At 39.0% G+C, this 18,109-nt stretch overlaps 1 protein-coding gene across 3 annotated transcripts in view; it reads left to right on the forward strand.

The window, feature by feature from the left end:
* XRCC5 (X-ray repair cross complementing 5) overlaps nt 1-18,109 on the forward strand; it is a 96,193-nt gene that overhangs the window by 63,322 nt on the left and 14,762 nt on the right. For all 3 annotated transcript variants that reach the window (XM_033428018.2, XM_049711892.1, XM_004262743.4), the window contains 3 exons: nt 12,784-12,893; nt 14,509-14,605; nt 16,417-16,484. In XM_033428018.2, the coding sequence (XP_033283909.1) occupies nt 12,784-12,893; nt 14,509-14,605; nt 16,417-16,484 (275 nt within the window). The remainder of the gene's footprint in view (nt 1-12,783; nt 12,894-14,508; nt 14,606-16,416; nt 16,485-18,109) is intronic.

The following is an 18,109-nucleotide window of genomic DNA, read 5'->3' on the forward strand; positions in this document are numbered from 1 at the left end:
TAGTCAGATTTTCTATTTCTTCTTGAGTCATTGGTGGTAATTTGTGTCTTTATATGAATTTGTCCATTTCATCTAAGTTGTCTAATTTGTTGGCATAACATTGTTCATGTTATTTTTCCCTTACAATATTTTTAAGTTCTGTGGTTTATAGTTATATGCCTGCTTTTATTCCTGATTTTGGTAATTTGTATCTTCTGTTTTCCTTGGTCAGTCTAAGTAAAGTTTTATGGGCTTTGTTTCTCTTTTATAGAAGATCCTAACTTTTAGTTTTATTGATTTTCCTCCATTATATTTTTTTAAAATTTCATTGATTTCTGCTCTGATCTTGATTATTCCCTTCCTTTTACTTGCTTTGGATTTAATTTGCTTTTTTTCCTAGTTTCTTACACTGGAAGTTTAGATTACTGATTTGAAACTTCTTTTCTAACATAGGTATTTAAATCTATACATTTTCGTCTAGCCAGTTCTTTAGCTGCACACCATGAATTGTGATAACGTGTTTTCATTTTCACTCAGTTAGAAATGCTTTCTAATTTCTTTTGTGATTACTTTGACCTTTGGATTATTTAGAACTGTGCTGGATTATTTAAGACTGTGTTGTTTAATTTCCAAATACTAGGAAATTCCCAAATTTATTTCTGTTGTTGATTTTTAATTTAATTCTGTTGTGACTGGAGAACATATTTTGAATGGCTTCAGTCCTTTTAAATTTATTGAGACTTGTTTTATAGCTTAGCATATAGTCTGTTCTGACAAATGTTTCATATGCCCTTTAAAATAATATGTATTCTGTTGTTGCTAGGTTGAGGGTTCTGTAAATGTCAATTTGGCCAGTTTGGATGATAGTTTTTTCAAATCTATATCTTTGTTGATGTTATGTCTAGTTGTTCTCCATGATGTTTTGAGTATTGAAGGTTATTCACCTTGAGACCTTGTGGGCTATTAAGACCTTTATAATTTTTGCCTCACCTAGCTAAACAAAAATCTAGAAACCCAAGTGAATTTCTAGAGTTCCAATAAAGAAAACATTGTCAGTTCAAGTAATAGAGTGTATTTTAAATAAAGGTCTTCAGGTATTGGAGTTTAAAAAAAAAAAAAACTTAGATGTATGTATCACAGGATTATGTTTGTGTTTCAGAATCCTCTGCTTCATGGGAGGAATTCATTTACATTAGTAAATGACAAGCTTACTCGGTACAGGAAAAACTGTGGAGATTTCAGGAACTTGCTGGCAAGTCTTAGTTCAGTGTTTAAAGATTGGGAAAATGCATAGGTTCATTGCTCCCTCCTTTCATTTGTTTCTTCTTTGGTGCTCTTTTTCTCAAGCATGGGTGTATTTTGTTTGATTCATTATTTACCTCATACATAAGTTTGGATTATCCCAATTATCTCATAATTGTCCCATTTCTAATTACTCTTAGATGGACTATAATGAAGCCAGCAGGACTTACACATTGGAATTTTAAATGTATAGAATTACAGGGAAGGTTGAATCTACAAACTAATGATAAAATTTGCCTGCCACAAATCTGGTTCAAATTGGTAGACTATCCTGAGGATGGTGGGTGAAATTAAATAATTTCTAAGGTCCTTTTTCGTACTGTCCTTTCAGTATATGAGTAATAAACAGAAGGAAGTAGGTGGAAGAGAAAAAATAAAACAAAAAAGAAATAAAAGGATCAGTGAAATAGAAGGGTCCTGAGTAACTGCCATCAGTAGATGTCAACCCATGAAAAATGTCTTTCCATTTAGAACTCACTAAAAATACAAACAATTGTTTATTGTTAACTTATGTAATAGTCTCTTATATGTTTCAAGATGACTTAATTGCTTCTTTGGCTTCTCATTAAAAAATAAATACATGCTCATTGGAAAAAAATCAAATAGTAATTCAGTAGTACATAAAAAGGGGAACTCTCTTCATTCATTGTCCCCCTCTCTTCCAAACCCTCCTCATACCCACATTCTTTGTCTTGCTTTCTCTCACTTCATAGGAATAACCCTGTTAATCCCTATTAATGTTCTATATCATAGTCAAGATGGTTAATTGTTTTAGTGTATGGTAAATTGAGGCTATAGCCACAGGCAGTACCTTTTAGAGAACCTCCCATTCCTCATGGGATCAAGCATCTTGACCTAAGAGGGAAAAAAAGAGCTTACAACAAGATGGGATGGGGCTAATTCATACTTAGTAAGTGACAACAACAAAGATGCCTGCATATATAGTCATGATAATGTGGAAATGATATCTTAGCCACACATACCTGCATACATCTTACATAGCCCATTACTCTTTGTCTGTGTATTTTCTCTTTCCGTAGAGCTTTATTTTAACCATTTATATAGCTATAAAATTAAGGTAAAGGGTGGTGATCAGAATTCTAGACTGTCCATTCCCCCATTCAGTGATAGCCAGTACTGAATACACAGTGTATGGGTTTAAATTGAAGGAACACAAAAAGACATCTTCATGTCTTTTAGACATGAAGCTTTTAGAGGAGTAACTCAGTGAGGCCTTGATCATTTATTCATCCATTCAGCAAATGGTTGTTGAATGCCTATTTTATGTGCTAGTCATTGTGGCAAGATACAGACAACAAACAAATAAAATCTATGTTCTAGGGCTGCTGTAACCAAACTGGCTAGCTTAAAACAACAAAAGGTTATTTCCTCTCAGTTCTGGAGGTTAGAAGCCCAGAATGAAGGTGTTAACAGGGTTGGTTCGTAAGGACTTCTGAGGGAGAATCCATTCCGTGGCCCTCTCCTAGCTTGTGGTGACAGCTGGCAGCCCTTGGTGTTCCTTGGCTTGTAGGTGCATCACTCCAGTCTCTGCCTCATCTTCAGTTGGAGTTCTGTGTGACTGTGTCCAAATTGACGTCTTCTTATATGGACATCAGTCATATTGGATTAGCTCACCCCCCTTTATGAACTCATCTTAAATTGATTACATCTGCAAGGACCCTATTTCCAAATAAGGTCACATTCTGAGGCTCTGGAAAGAACTTGAATTTGGGGGGGAACACTGTTCAACTCATGACAGCACTATAGAGAAAACTTAAAACAGGACAGTGGGATGGTGAACGCTGGGGTTGTGAGGGGCTTGTGATTTTATGTAGAGGATCAAGGAAGGCTTGTTACTTGGTTATTATTTGAACAGAGAACTGAGGAAAGTGGAAGATAGAGCCTGGTGGATATCTCTGGGGAAAGCCTTGCAGACAAGAGGGAGCATTGCCCAGAAGCATCAGGGAAACCAGCGTGTCTGGAGGAAAGAAGCGGAGGTGAGATCAGAGAGGTATCTGGGGCACGTATCACATAGGGCCTCCTAGACCTTCTGCTTTTACTCTGAGTGAAATGGGAAACCGCTAAAGAGTTCTAAGTAGAGGATGATCTGATTTAAAAGGCACTCTGGCTGCCGTGATGAGCACGGGCAAGGTTGAAGTAGGCAGATGAGTTAGAAGGCTACTGCAGTGATCCAAGTGAGAGAGGTAGTGATGGAGGTAGCGAGAAGAGGTCAGACTCTCGATATATTTTGAAAGTAGACTTGGCAGGTTTTGCTGGCAGTTTGAAAATAGGATGTGAGAAAAGGAAACAAGTCAAGGGTGATTGTTAAGTTTTTGGGCCTGAGCAACTGGAAGGAATTGGCATTTACTGAGAAGGAAAAGACATACTAAGTTGGTTATATAGGTCTTGACTTCAGGAAAAAGTCCTGGGTTATAAATATAAATCTGGGAGAAGTCATCATAGAGATGGTGTATAAAGACATGAGAATGGGCGAGATTCTTAAGTGGGGCAGAGGTGTGGGATCTAGGGCACAGGTGGAAGGGGTAACTTAGATAGATGCACACACAGATAGTTCATCCAAGCCAATAGGAAGGATGCAGAGTATGGGTATAGAAACAGGTGGGTTGACCAGTTTGAGGAAGAATTCATGGAAGAGGCTGGCATGACCTGAGCCATAAAAGGCTGGATAGGAAAGGGCCCAGAGAAAGGTATCCCAAGTGAGGCAACAGCCAAAGTGATGGGGTGTCCTAGTGCTATGAGTACTAACAGGACTTTCTCCAGAAATAGGGATTTTTGTTACTGCTGTTACTTTGTCTCTTGAGTTTACTGTTGATGAGCATTTCTGACCACTTTGTACCATTTCTAAGTTTCTTCTAATTTTAATCACTTTCTAATCCAGTTGTTTCATATCTGTCTTTTTCTCTCCATCCTAAAAAACACTAATTTAGGCTTTCATTATTTTACCATTGGACAGTTATAGCATCCTATATTAATTACCCTCAAAGTTCTTCTTGTTCAACTCATCCCGTATGTTGGTACAGATTTAGCTTCTTATAGCACAGATCTGATTATGGGTCAGCCCTTCTTAGTCACTCTCTGTTTCTTTGAAATTAGTCCCCCAGCCAAGACTTTCCACAACCTTGTCCCATCCCACCATTCTAGACCCATATTTCTACAGGTTCCCTCTGTGCACCCTGTACTCAAACCAAACTGTACTCCCGCTAATACTCTTGGCTTTCCGGCTCTTCTGTATGTTTGCTCGTGGTATTTCTTCCACAAAGAATGTCCATTCTTTTTTCTCACCCCCAAATTTCCTCTAAAGAGATTCTTGAGGTTTAAGAGCCAGTGTATGCTGGGTTACTAATGCCCAGTGGTAGTTTTATTGTAATATGATTCATTATCAAAGATGCTGCTGCTGGTCTGCCATCAGTGGGACAAATAAAACCTCTACTTATTTTTATGCTCTCTGAGTACTGCCGATTAGTAGTAATTTTTTTGTTTCCATCACTGTCTTTAATAATAACGATTTGAATTTTTGAATTACAGCAGAACTAATCCTCAGGTTCTCTGTATTGATTTATAAATCTTAGCCTTATCGAAGAAGAAGTAGAGAAAAATAACATCGCTGTATTTTGAGCTCTAGAATATTATACAACTTTCTTCACAAAATCAGAAAAATATTTTTAAAAAATGAAAGAAAATAAATGAGGGGTCCTTAAGGAAAGATACAATATAAACACAGTACATCATTATTTACCAATTTTCAAGAAGATTTACTACATGGAATATGGTTTGAAAATTTCTGGTACTTGATATTTCCATTTAAGAATGAGTCAAATTCTTGAGGCATATTGTAAAACAGTGCTGGATGTTTGCATCCAGCTGCATCCCCTCCTCCATCATCCACAAAAGCACATTCAACTAGTGGCCGCCTGCTTCTCTCCTTGCTGAGGAGTCTGACTCATCGCTCACTGCATCTCTTCAGCTAATCCATGAATTTCAATTTCATTCAATTACCAACTTCTAATTGGATCTCATTGCCAGATTGGTCAGTTCCAGAGCATTTTCTCTTGGCTGCACTGTTTCTATGGCTACTTGGTTCCTTCTGCCAACTTCCTGTATTAGTTTGATGACATCCACTCAGGTCTGAAGCTAGACAGATACTATAAAATTACTACAGCACTGTTAGTACAGTATCACTACAGCACTACTGTCATCTTGCATTCTGCCTCCCTCCTACCACTCATCTAGAATGGGATCAAGTCTAGGCGGTGTTCTGAATTCTGTATCACTTTAGTATTTAGTAAATTATCATATTTTAGTATGGTTCACCAAGTTTTAGAATTTGTTTTAGGACCTTAGAAAATTACAGAAAAAGAAAAAAAGAAAATCTTGGAGATGCTCTTTCTCTGCCCTCTCCACTCCCTACTCCCAACCTCAACGCACACTGCCAAGCATATAGCATGTGTACATTACATAAATGAGCCAGGGCTTCCCTGGTGGCACAGTGGTTGCGAGTCCGCCTGCCGATGCAGGGGACACGGGTTCGTGCCCCGGGCCGGGAAGATCCCACATGCCGCGGAGCGGCTGGGCCTGTGAGCCATGGCCGCTGAGCCTGTGCGTCTGGAGCAAAAAATCACTTCCTCATTTGATGAAAAGAACTTCCTTTAGTTTCTTTCTTATGTTAGCATCATGTCCCAGTTTTGCACTACTTTAAGTGCACTCCTTTCTGGAAATGGAGGAATTAGACTAAAGAGTGGATGTTCCTTGTTCTTAACTGCTATATGCCCTGTAAATATGAACTAATAACCTTCAGGTTTTATGGGACATGTTCAGTGGGTCTTTAATAGTTAAATTGAGTGTTTTTAGTAAAAAAATTAAAAGACCATAGAATGCCATGAAACCCACCCATTGGCCAGCAAACTTAAAAATTTCCAGCTGACTTGGGAACAGGTCTGGTCTTACACCCAAGTTATTTAAGATGAGAAATATTATTCATCCAGAATGAAAAAGACTTGTCATAATGTTCCCTATATAAATTCGTCTTGAAGCCAGTGGGCTGAACCAGATGCCATTATTTTAGTTTCTCATTAGCTTACACTATCACCTTTTTTTCTAGAGTGAGCTAAGACCAAGAGACCTTCAAAATCTTTCTTCCTGTAGCTACACAGTAGGACTCCAAAAATAAAACGAGAGATATCATAGTCTGCAGGATTGGAGTCTAACAATAAAGGTTTTGCATTTACTCTGCTCCTGTGCCTGGGGTTTTAATTTAACACATCAATGAAAAGTTAGCATTTAAAAAGGGGGGAAAACACCCAGCAGGACTTACTTTTATTAGTGCAATTTGTAAGAAATTACTGCATTTAATGAGAAAGTCGTTAAGCATGGAAAAAATGGGCTGTGACTAAACTTATGGAGCTTAAACGTTGAGGTTTTAATTGAGTTTTTTAGTTATTGGTAAGAAAAATAATAATAATAATTTAAAAAACCGGGGCTATATCTGTACTGTTGAAGTGGTCAGTGCTTTATATACCTTCGTACAATTTCCTGTGCTACTGATCATGCATAATATTACTGCTGTGGTATTCTCTGTCATATCTGCTGACTTTTTCTGTTCTTAAAAGGGGGGCAAAGAATCTAGCACAACAGTTTCTAAAAAGGGGAAGGGTGGGGCAGAGGCAGAGTGCAGGACAGAGCTGTGTCTACTCCACAGTCCACCTGCTTAAAAATAAGACAACAATTGAATTTCACTTTCAGGTTCATAAAGCTTATATTTTTTCCCTAGTTCTCAGTTTCTTTTGTTGCCACCAGTGATTTATTTTCCCCTAGTAAGCAGATTTCATTAAAGAGTGTAAGACTAAAAACGGGAATAACACCAGACCAAGGAGCACAGACATTCAGGACAAATTCTTGGTATCTTAGATCCAGACTCTTTTGGAAATGGAAGCAGAAAGGGTATTTAAGAAATAAATCAGCATAAAATGTCATTTAGAGGGAAAATATTTAGGAAATCTTTTTTTTGTACTTATATTTTCAGAAGTGCATTTGCTCCTGAAAGGACATGAATACCATGGGAAGGGTTCAGTCACTTCTAGTTACTCAGGTTTATCAACGTGGTCCACACAATTGTGAGAAACCTGTTGACTGTGTTTCATCATGAACCTGAAGGAAAGGGAAGTGTATGTAGCTCACCCTTCCCCTGTGTGCACCAGCTCTGGGGGGAGGACTGGGGCAGGTCCAGCCCCTGCGGGTTGCATTTTCCAGGCTCCCACAGCTGCTAGCTTCCTACTGGGTTCAGCCAGTGTGAGAGATTGGGGGGAAGTAAGGAAGGAGGGAGAAGCCAGGATATTTCTCTTTTTCCTTTACCGAGTAGGGCAGCAGCTCCAAGTCCTCCATGGTTTTGGCTCCCATAGGACAGGCCCCTGAACTTTAGTTATACCCCCTCTCATTTCTTTTCTGCTCTGTTCTGTTCTCCTCCACAGTGCCAGGGGTGCTAGGAGCTTCTTGCTGTTCCTAATCTCTGGGTTACAGCACCCATTCTCAGTTGGCTTAATAGTTCTTTATCACCCGTGTAACAGTTGCCTGCATTAAATTTCCCGGTTAAATATTCAGTGATTTCTGTTTTTCTGGTTGGACCCTGGCCAATAATACACGAAGCCTCTAACCACAATGGCCAATTTATACCCTATAGTAAAGAGACACAAAGAAGCTTCTTTGTGACAGATTTCTGTTTCTGTAACCTTTATTAAAAACACAGACTTGTTTTCTTACCAGGCAAGTGTTTCTTGTTAAGTTTTTGCTTTAAAACAGTGATTGTAATTTACATGTGGATTTAATTGGCGGCAGACTGGACTACTTGCTTAGATTTTTATTTGCTACTGATAGATGTTATTCCTTTTAATTCTCTTAATGACTGATCTGATCATATACTTATTTGATTTAAATGCTTGATCTTTATTGTCACCTTATTTTGTTTTATAAAGATGCCATTGACTATGTAAACTGTTCGACATTTAATAATGATTTAACTGCTGACATCTGCAAAATGTGCACCTCTTCAATAAGTAAAATTCTCGTAAGGCATTGATTGAGATCATGAGAAGAATTAAACTGGGAAACATCCTGAATGATTCCTGGGCTCAGCAAAATCATTTGAGATGGTTTTCCAGTCCTTTATATATAATGTGTGACAGCTGAATGAACCCACTGCTCTTTTGGCTCTGTACGATGGAGGGAAAAAACCCACAACAAATGACTTCCTTTCACTTTGTTGGAAACATCTTTGCGGAGAACAGAGGGAGTAAGTAAATGTTAAGTCAGAGGCCAGCAAGCACATGGCCCCAGATGTTTGTGACTGCAGCAAGAAGGGAGATGACTCATTTTGTAGGACTTTGGAAGGTGTTGAATGTTTTCTCTAAAGAGATTAAACAAGGAAACACTGCCATTTTCCTCTTACATGACACTTCTGAATCTCGATAACATTTTAATATAACATTAAAGTATTATTGTGTTGACTCATTTTATGTATCGACAATCTGTACTCCTGTCAGATGCTGGCTTAATATATAATGTCCCTATTATAAACCTCAAAATCCAGAACAGAAACTTTTGAAATCCAGAATAGACATCTTGTTTTTGAAAACTTCTTGAGATAAATGACAGCCTTTGCCTGACCTGGTATCCTATGACGGATGGCCTTTCCAATGGCCATTTTTTATTTTACCTGCTAATGAGTATTACTGAGCCTCTGACTAACTCTGAAAAGCATTTTGGTGAATTATAATTAGGGCTGTGATTTACTGAGTATGAACACTGACAGGCCATTCCTTAGCCCTATAATTGATGTAGAAGCAGAGAAAAGCACCCTGATGATCAGCGTTTCCTGTATGAGGAGCAGGGGGAAAGGGGGAGTCAAAGTAGATTATTTTTTTAGCCATTTCTGCGTTTTACTTTTATTAAAAATGGCAGGGAAATGCCACCAAAGTTTGGACGAGAGGTCCCTTATCCACATCGCATTCTGATATTCAGTATATTAAAGCATCATCCATCACATCTGTTTACTGGTGTTAAATGATTCATTATAGTCAGTGAACCACAAAATAGTCTAGGTAGAGGGACAGAATTCAGAACTATGGACCAGATGCACAGGCCATGTAACTGAGTATTCCTAGAAGGACAAAACCTGGTTCTGTGTATTCATTGGATTTATTAGAAGTTTGGATATGTTTATCTAGTACCTGCATTCCTGAACCTTCTGGAGGAAAGAACAGAACAGTCTAACATGAAAATAAGAAAGCTAAATCCAGATAGGCCTGCAAATACATAAAGACTTCATTCTTCAATGGAAACTGGTTATTGAGACTCCTACTTCTTTTCTTTGTATCTTTTCTTTTCCATACTGTTATTGCACATGGATTTTTGGCTTTGCACTTGCTTTATTTTAGTTTCTTTTGAATATTTTTTTCTATAAGATGGCAACTGTGTGTGTGTGTGTGTATTCCATCATATTTCAAGATAAAAATGGGTCTGGAAGCTGTGTTTTTTGCAAAGCCATTCAGCAGTCTCTAGTTGTTTCATGGGTTCCTGGGTGTAAGGACACCCTAAGTTTCAGTACTTAATCTTTTGTGCTCATTATACTCTTTCTTGCAGAATTTATATAATAATTATACATAATATTATTTATGTAATACTTTATAACACAGTAGACAATTCCCCTCTTCAAATAATTTCTTCTCTCAGTATCTGTGTTGCCTTACCCTCCTTTTTCCCGTCTCCCTGACCATTCCTTCTTGGCCTCCTTTGTCAGCTCCCTTGCCGCTGTACAACCTCTAAACGCTGCAGTTCCTAAAAGGCTTGTTCTTGAACCCTTTTTTTCCTACACTTCCTCTATCCTGCCACAGGCCCCTTGCACGCATTGTTCGTCCTCCTTGGAACTCCCTTTCCTCCCACCTCCTCTCCTGTCTAATTCTTCCTCCTCCTTTTTCTTCTCTACTCCTGTCCATGGACTCCATGTGCTGGACCATGCACTTTTCTCCAGATACACCCTGTGCTTTCCCACCTCTCTTCTTTTTTTAAAAAAATTTATTTATTTTATTTATTTATTTTTGGCTGTGTTGAGTCTTCGTTGCTGCGTGCGGGCTTTCTCTAGTTACAGTGAGCGGGGGCTACTCTTCTTTGTGGTGCGCGGGCTTCTCACTGCGGTGGCTTCTCTTATTGCGGAGCCTAAGCTCTAGGTGCACAGGCTTCAGTAGTAGTGGCTCACGGGCTCTAGAGCACAGGCTCAGAAGTTGTGGCACACAGGCTTAGTTGCTCCGTGGCACGTGGGATCTTCCCGGACCAGGGCTCGAACCCATGTCCCCTGCATAGGCAGGCGGATTCTCAACCACTGTGCCACCAGGGAAGCCCCACCTCTCTTCTTTATACTTTTTGCTCACTCTGTTTTTTGCTGTCTGATAGCCAAATTCTGTTTTTCATTGCCCAGCAAAAATGCCATGTTAATTCATGAAGCTTTCTTTTAATCACCAAAGATTTTTTAAAATTCAGAATAGTTGATATATTTCCGTACCACTCACAGCCCTGTTCACATTTACCTCCTGTTACTATTTTTTGTGTATATGTATTATATCCTCTGTTAGACTGTAAACTTCCCAAGGGTAAGGATCTTATCTTCAACTTAATTGTATCTCCTATAGAATGTAGCATAGCATTTTATATGTAGCAGTTACACAGTAAATATGTACTAGGCTAAATTAAAATAATCACTAAATCAAGCAAAGAGAAATATTTACATTATAGCTTGCTGAGACTTCTTATTCACATTTCAGAAGAAATGAGAAACTTGGCATCTCTGGGATTACTGCCCTTGGCCTGTAAAGGCTCTTATTTGTGCACAGATATGAAACGCTCAGTGAACTTCACATCAGACTGTCTGAGAAAGCAGGCTGCTTGAGTGGTATAGGAAATATCAAACATTTCTGTTACTTCGCTTTTCCAGGCTAAAAAAGGGAGATAGCTTCTATTGCTTTGAGTTTCTTGTTGATGGTTTTCTGCTCTGCTTACTAATTAGGGCTATTTACCTTGTTTAAAAAGACCCATCCAAACATTCCTTCTCTCCTTTGAATTGTAGTTGGATATTAATTCACTGCTGCCGGATACATTGGTAAAGATTCCTGAAATTGCAGGGAAGTGTTTCTTTAATCCCTCGAGTTGGTTAAGTACTTTATTGTAATAGAGATCATAATCTCCTAGTTGGTAGAAAAGATGAAATGGTTACTGGGGCTGTTTTCTCTTGCTGCAAAATTATTATATTAGGAAATACCTTGTCCAGCTTTTTAATCCTTTTCACATGCTGCAGGCACCGCATTTCAGCTCTTTCATAAGGCATTGAGCAATGCTCAGGTCACTGCGATTCAGTTAGTGGCCTTGAGCCTTTATAGGCAAGCCTTGAAAGTAGTTTTTTTAGTACTGCACGCACACACATTCGTAACTAGGAGAATGCTTGGATGAGGCCACGACTATGGCAGACCTGCAGTCTTACAATATCTTGACCATTCAGCACAAACTGCTGAACAGCCAGCTAGCAAGCAGTTTCAGGGGACAAGTGAGAGTGAGCCTTTAGGCCATGACTGTGCACATCTCCTTGGTTTGTTCCTCCACACCGATCGTAAGTTTCTATTGTGATCTGCTCAGCAACTTAAGTTCCCTGATGACTTCATGCTTTTATTTTCCTCTGCTTTTTTTTTTATGAAGAATGTTTATTTTTTTGTTTATGAGGTAGTCTCAAGTTGCAAACCACCTTGGAAACTATAACATTATTAATGCATTTCCTCTTCCTATAGCATTTATGATGTTGCTTGCTGACCATTGTTAAGTATTCATGGCTCTGTAGAGTGCTGAGTAACTTAGAGACTATTCAGATTCAGCTAAGGGCAGAAGATATGCAGCAATGATTTTCCATTCTAAAAGGACTTTATGAAATTAAGATGAGAGCTGGTCCTTTCTAATTTGACCTGTGATTAGAAGAAGATGGAGTGTCCCTGGCTCATTATTTTTCATTGTGCGACACTGTTTGACGTTTATCTTGAGTGGAATTAGGGGAGGGAACAGAAGATCTGTTTTCTGTGACTGTATCAGGAAAGGCAGTTGTGAAATATCCAAATGACCCCTGAATTGTGGGGGGAAATAAAAAGCAGCAAGAGCTTAGTGTTTGAAATGCCAAAAGGAGCATTTAGCTATAATTCTAAGCATTTTAGAAATTTTATTTCTTGTCAAATGTCAATAAGTATTATGCAGACTTTCTAAATGTAGACTTTTGAAGTCAGTGTTTTGCATCTCATCTTTCCTTCCCATCCACCCCCTTACAAGAAAAATGGCTTTTGTGCATATGGACCGCGAGGCTTTTGATCCATAACACATACTTACAAGCACACAAGAGCGTACGTTCTCTCTAACAAGCATCACTCAAATCAAGGAAAATAAATTTATTGTCTTATGTTCTAGCAAGTCACCAGTTAATAAATCACATTGAGCAGTTTTTGGATACTAACGAAACACTGTATTTTATGAAGAGCATGGACTGTATCAGAGTCTTCCGGGAAGAAGCCATTCAGGTAATGCTATCCTGTGTCCTCTTCCTAACCAGTTGGTCACCACCAGAGGGGGGAGACATATAGCACCCCACAAATAAGCCTGGGCTTTGGAAATACTCATCCTTACTGTGAAGAGCAGCGTATGCCAAGGAAGTAGAAATGACTAACTCATTTTGCTATTGGTGTAATTTCTGAGGAGGAATAAAGATGTGTGGGTGAGTGGGATCTTTTATCCCTGGGAGTTAGCTTTTTATTACACTCTGTAGCCCTGGCTTTATGATTTCTATTTAGGGAGCCAATGAAATTTCTATTGTATTGTATTATATTTGGCTAACTATTTTAGGGAAATGGATGGAAAAAATATAGTTGTGTAATTATTGAGAAGGATTTGATGAAGACAGAAGTAGGGATCTGAATGCCAGGAAAAAAAGAACACTGAAAATGAATAACTCAGCACTCCTGTCCCACCTTTTGTGGGGTTTTCTGTTTGTTTTAGTAGGAATATTAGAAAACGCATCTAAAAATCTTCCAAATTATTTCTAGGCTTTTATACATGAACTCTAGATGAGAGTAAGTTTAAATTAGAAAGTATATTTTTAAAGTAGGCACGGTTGTAGTGTACATTAGTTTGTATGTGGGTGCTTATTACATATTTGCTGAGTAAATGAACAAGTTACTTCTTGAATTGTTTAGGTAGTTACAAAGAATGATGAGAAAATTGTTCAAATTAAAATGGGATAAAAGATTCAGTAGTAGATAATCCAAATTCCCTACAGATAAAAAAACAAAATTTTGGCAAAGTAGAGTTAGTATAAGACTAAGGATGACTCAGTCAGGTGGAGAAAGATTTGCTTAGATGAAAAGGTAGTGAAAATGGTTTTTTAGCACCTCTACCCCATGCCCCCCCCCCCAAGGCTGGATGGAGTGTCTGATAACGCTTCTGTGCGCTGTTGCCACCACATGTCCTTTAGAGTACCAGGTCATTGGATTCCAAAAAAGGGAGAGAGAGAAGGAGATGGAGGAGGATCCAGAGAGACTTTAGAGACATATCAGTCCATCTTAATGACCTTTTTAAACTAAAAATGTAAAAAGAAAGTAAGTTGGGAAAATGTGACTGGTTATTTGCTCCTGTTATTAATTTTTTGTGAATATTTTAATAAGTCTCTATATTTTAGATATTGCATACTGAAATATTTATAGATGAGCTAATGTGATTGAAATTTGCTTCAAAACAATCCAAGGGTTGTGGGAGAAGTTGAGGGTTATCGATGAAACAAGATTGGCCAACTAACAGTTATGGAAGCTGGGTGATGCGTGCACAAGCATCCCACTAAATTACTCTGTCTTTGTTTGACTCTGTCTATATTAAAACTTAAAAAACAAAGTACCAGGCCACCAAAAAAACTGTGTGGCTATGGAAATTTCTGCACCTTCAACAGATGGAAAGATTTCTGGCTCCCAGCAAATGAAGGTGAAATTTGAAATGCCAGTTTCCCATTTACCAAAGAAGAACATTTTATATATTTTTAATAAATATCGTGGATTCTTGTATATGTGCTGCTTTGGTCTGGGGATGAAATACGTTTCTGTATGAGCTCTGACCTGCCACCTCCTCTACCTCCACATGCTACCACAGTTTTCAGAAGAGCAGCACTTTAACAGTTTCCTGAAAGCCCTTCGAGAGAAAGTGGAAGTTAAACAATTAAATCATTTCTGGGAGATTGTCATCCAGGGTAAGGTGTCATTTATCTTTTTATCCAAATATTTATGCTATTTTTTTCTAAGTATAAATTCTAAATATAAATTATATTGTGTGATGTGTTATATGAGGACCCGATAACTTTCCATGTGGATTTGGGAAACGCTCAGGATTCAGTGAACTAAAAATTTTGCTTAATCATAAGTACAAAGTGATAAATAATAAGTAAACATATAAGTCCCATCTTAAACTCGTTATGCATCGTGACCCTTTCAGAGATTACGCCTTTCTGTTTGATGAGTAAAGAAGCTGTGCAGGCAGACATTGTTCCCTTTCTGCGATTCTTAGACCTGTCAGTCCTGCTGGATCCACAGCACTTTCACTGACCTCCCCCACGTTTTCCCCTCCTCCACCTTTCATTGCCGTGTTCTTTGGCTTTCCATATCAGCTGACCAGCATCTTCATGCACCAAAGCCATTCAGTTCCTCACTTAAGTGACCAATGCAAATTAATCGTAGAAAGAGGGCAAATCTTTCAATTTTAGGCATGATGTTTGATTTCCGTCATGTCCTTTGCCCATTTTCTTTAACCTGACTTGATTTTCTTTCAGAACCCAAATATAAGAGGTTACCTATTAAAAGTACATATTATGAAAACAATGATATTGCAAAGTATGAAACTTTGTACTTGAAGTAGAGCCCCCCAAATTAGTTTCAACCTGTCTTTCTATGCAAATTCTGTATAAAAGGAGTTGCATTCCTGTCTATCCAGCTTCTAACAGGCAGCTTTTCATCACTCAGGCAAGCATTTCTCTGACAGTTAATTTTTCAGCCCTTTAACTTTTACACTCGGGAGCAAAAGCTATTAGAATAGGTGGTGAGTGGGGCTTATTCAAATCTCTTTTGTGTCCCTGCTGCCGACCCAATAGATGAAAGAGATTGGTTTTGGTATTTATTGAATGCCTCTGGCATATTGCTTGCTGAAAAGAAACTTGTAGGACACACACAAGACACATATTTTCTAAGAGCCTATAACCTATTGAGAGAATACACATGACCTGTGCCATTTCTAGGTGCAAATGGATGTTAAATGCATGTGCTTTTCTGAAAGCGTTTGATGCATCAGCCATTTGAGGCAGAAGAAAATCTTAGGAAAAAGAGAAAACTAAAGGGTAAATTTTCTATCCTTGATTTGCTCTCTCTGAGCTAAACTCGATGTACTGTGCTAAATGATAGACAAGGCCATTCATTGTAAGAGCATGTTTCCTCCTGACCTTAGCTCTCCTGCCATTCCGTCAATAGCCAGTAACACTACTAGAAGTCAAAATGTCTGCACATTCCCATACCTCATGGGTTGGGACCAAAGTATAGTCATTCAGTTTTCCCTTATTTACTGAGCTCCTGCTATGTACTACATTGAGGGGAATATAAAGATGAATAAAGCATAGTCCCTGCCCTAGAGAAAAGTATAATCTGTTAGGAGGGCTAAAATATGTACGAATAGTTATACAGGATACGACGTGATGAGAGCCATTTCAAAGGGATAAACAAACTGATCTGAGAGTTCTAAAGGGGAGAGCCAATCAAGAAAGACTGCACACAGCTGGTAGCATTTGCGATGTGCCCTTCATTTTAATAAGCAAAAATAGGAGAAAGGGTAATGGAAGATGGGAGGAGCAATGTGAGTTGAGTGCCTTTAATAAAGTTTTATATTTCTTATAGAGAAGAGCACCTTTATAGTTCTAAAAATCTCCAGTGCAAAGATGGGAGGAGGTGCGGTGGAAAGGAAGGTGGGATTGGGATTGATTCTTTGTACTTGAATTTTACTCTGTGAATTACTTTCTAGATGGAATTACTCTGATCACCAAAGATGAAGCCTCTGGAAGCTCTGTTACTGCTGAGGAAGCCAAAAAGGTATTGAGGGGTAGCTCCCTGTCTTTAGATGAATTATTGCAGTGGATATTATTTTCTTGATGCCCATTCTTTCTTTTTTGTTTTTTAAATTTCATTCATTCATTCATTCATTTATGGCTGCGTTGGGTCTTCATTGCCGCGTGCAGGCTTTCTCTAGTTGCAGCGAGCAGGGGCTACTCTTCGTTGCAGAGCACGGGCTCCAGGTGTGTGGGCTTCAGTAGTTGTGGCTCGCGGGCTCTAGAGTGCAGGCTCAGTAGTTGTGGCACACGGGCTTAGTTGCTCCACAGCATGTGGGATCTTCCCGGACCAGGGCTCAAACCCGTGTCCCCTGCATTGGTAGGCAGATTCTTAACCACTGCGCCACCAGGGAAGCCCCGATGCCCATTCTTTCTTGAAGAAGTAAAATTCTAAGGGTAACTAGATTAGTGTTTCTAGAACTCAGTGCCTCTAGAGTTCCTGGTCCATAGTATAAACCACGCTTAGCGTAGACCCTGGTTAAGGCTAGGAAACCTATCCAGCCCAGTGATTCCCACCCAGGCCACCTGTTAGTCACCTGGGGAGCTATTTTAAAAGAAAAATTACTGATGACAGGTGCCTCTCTCTCTCGCCTGAGGTTCTGTTGGTCTGAGATGTGTTTTGGGCATGATTTTGAGTTTTTAAAGCCCCTCAGATGATTGTGACGTGCAGCAAGGTAGAACGATAGTGGTATTCTAACATAAGGCATATCTAGGTCTTTACAGTAGAGCACCCCATGTATGCGGGCCCCATGATCTTCATATTGACACAAATGGTCAATATGCTTGGTGTCTTCCTGCTTGATGTATGAGCACTGAATCTGATTTCAGTTATGAGTCAAAAACATATAGCTATTTAGCTCAGTAGTCTTTCATTATACCTCAGATTTGTGGTGAAAGTTTAGTGAAATTAAATTGAGTAGCTCAAAAGTATATGGTTTGTAACATTCAGTGTCACTTATAGTCACTGGTTGACCCAGCCCTGCTAGTACCACACCTGGCATCTGTCAGTTATGTGCTAAGCCTGTGCTGTTTGCTAGGCACTGTGCTCGATGATAAGACAGCACTCCGCCCTCTAGAAACTCAAACAGCTGGTTATAAGGTAGTAGAAGGAAAAACTGGAGACTCAAAAATTAACTGCCAAGCTAAGGGAGAGCTTGGTCTGGGACTGGTGGACAGTAATCTAAGGAAATGGCAGAAACAAGGCTGGAGATGTTCATCTATGGCCAAATTCAGGCCAAATTTTAAATACCTTGAATTTTCAGCTCGATAAATGCACTTGGAAAAAACCATAATATTGTTTGGCAAAGGAGTTAGAGTATACAAGAATTTTTATTAAGCACTTTGCCTGGCAAAAGCATTTTGTTAAAGAACAGATATGGCCCCCGCTTTCAGGAAGTAAGATCCCAGAATTTAAAAAGCATACTCCATGTTGTCTCCTTAGATAAGCTGCCCACGGCCCTGGATCCTGGGATAGAAAGAGCCTGGGCGAACAGAGGCCAAGCCCTCTGCACTGTTAACCACAGTCCCCACGAGAGTTAACGTCCAGTGAGGCATACATAGTAGATGAATATTTATGAAGTACGATTACGCAGAGGCCTTTTTTGCTTA

This window comes from Orcinus orca, chromosome 7 (genome assembly GCF_937001465.1).
Source record: "Orcinus orca chromosome 7, mOrcOrc1.1, whole genome shotgun sequence".
Taxonomy (NCBI): Eukaryota; Metazoa; Chordata; class Mammalia; order Artiodactyla; family Delphinidae; genus Orcinus; species Orcinus orca.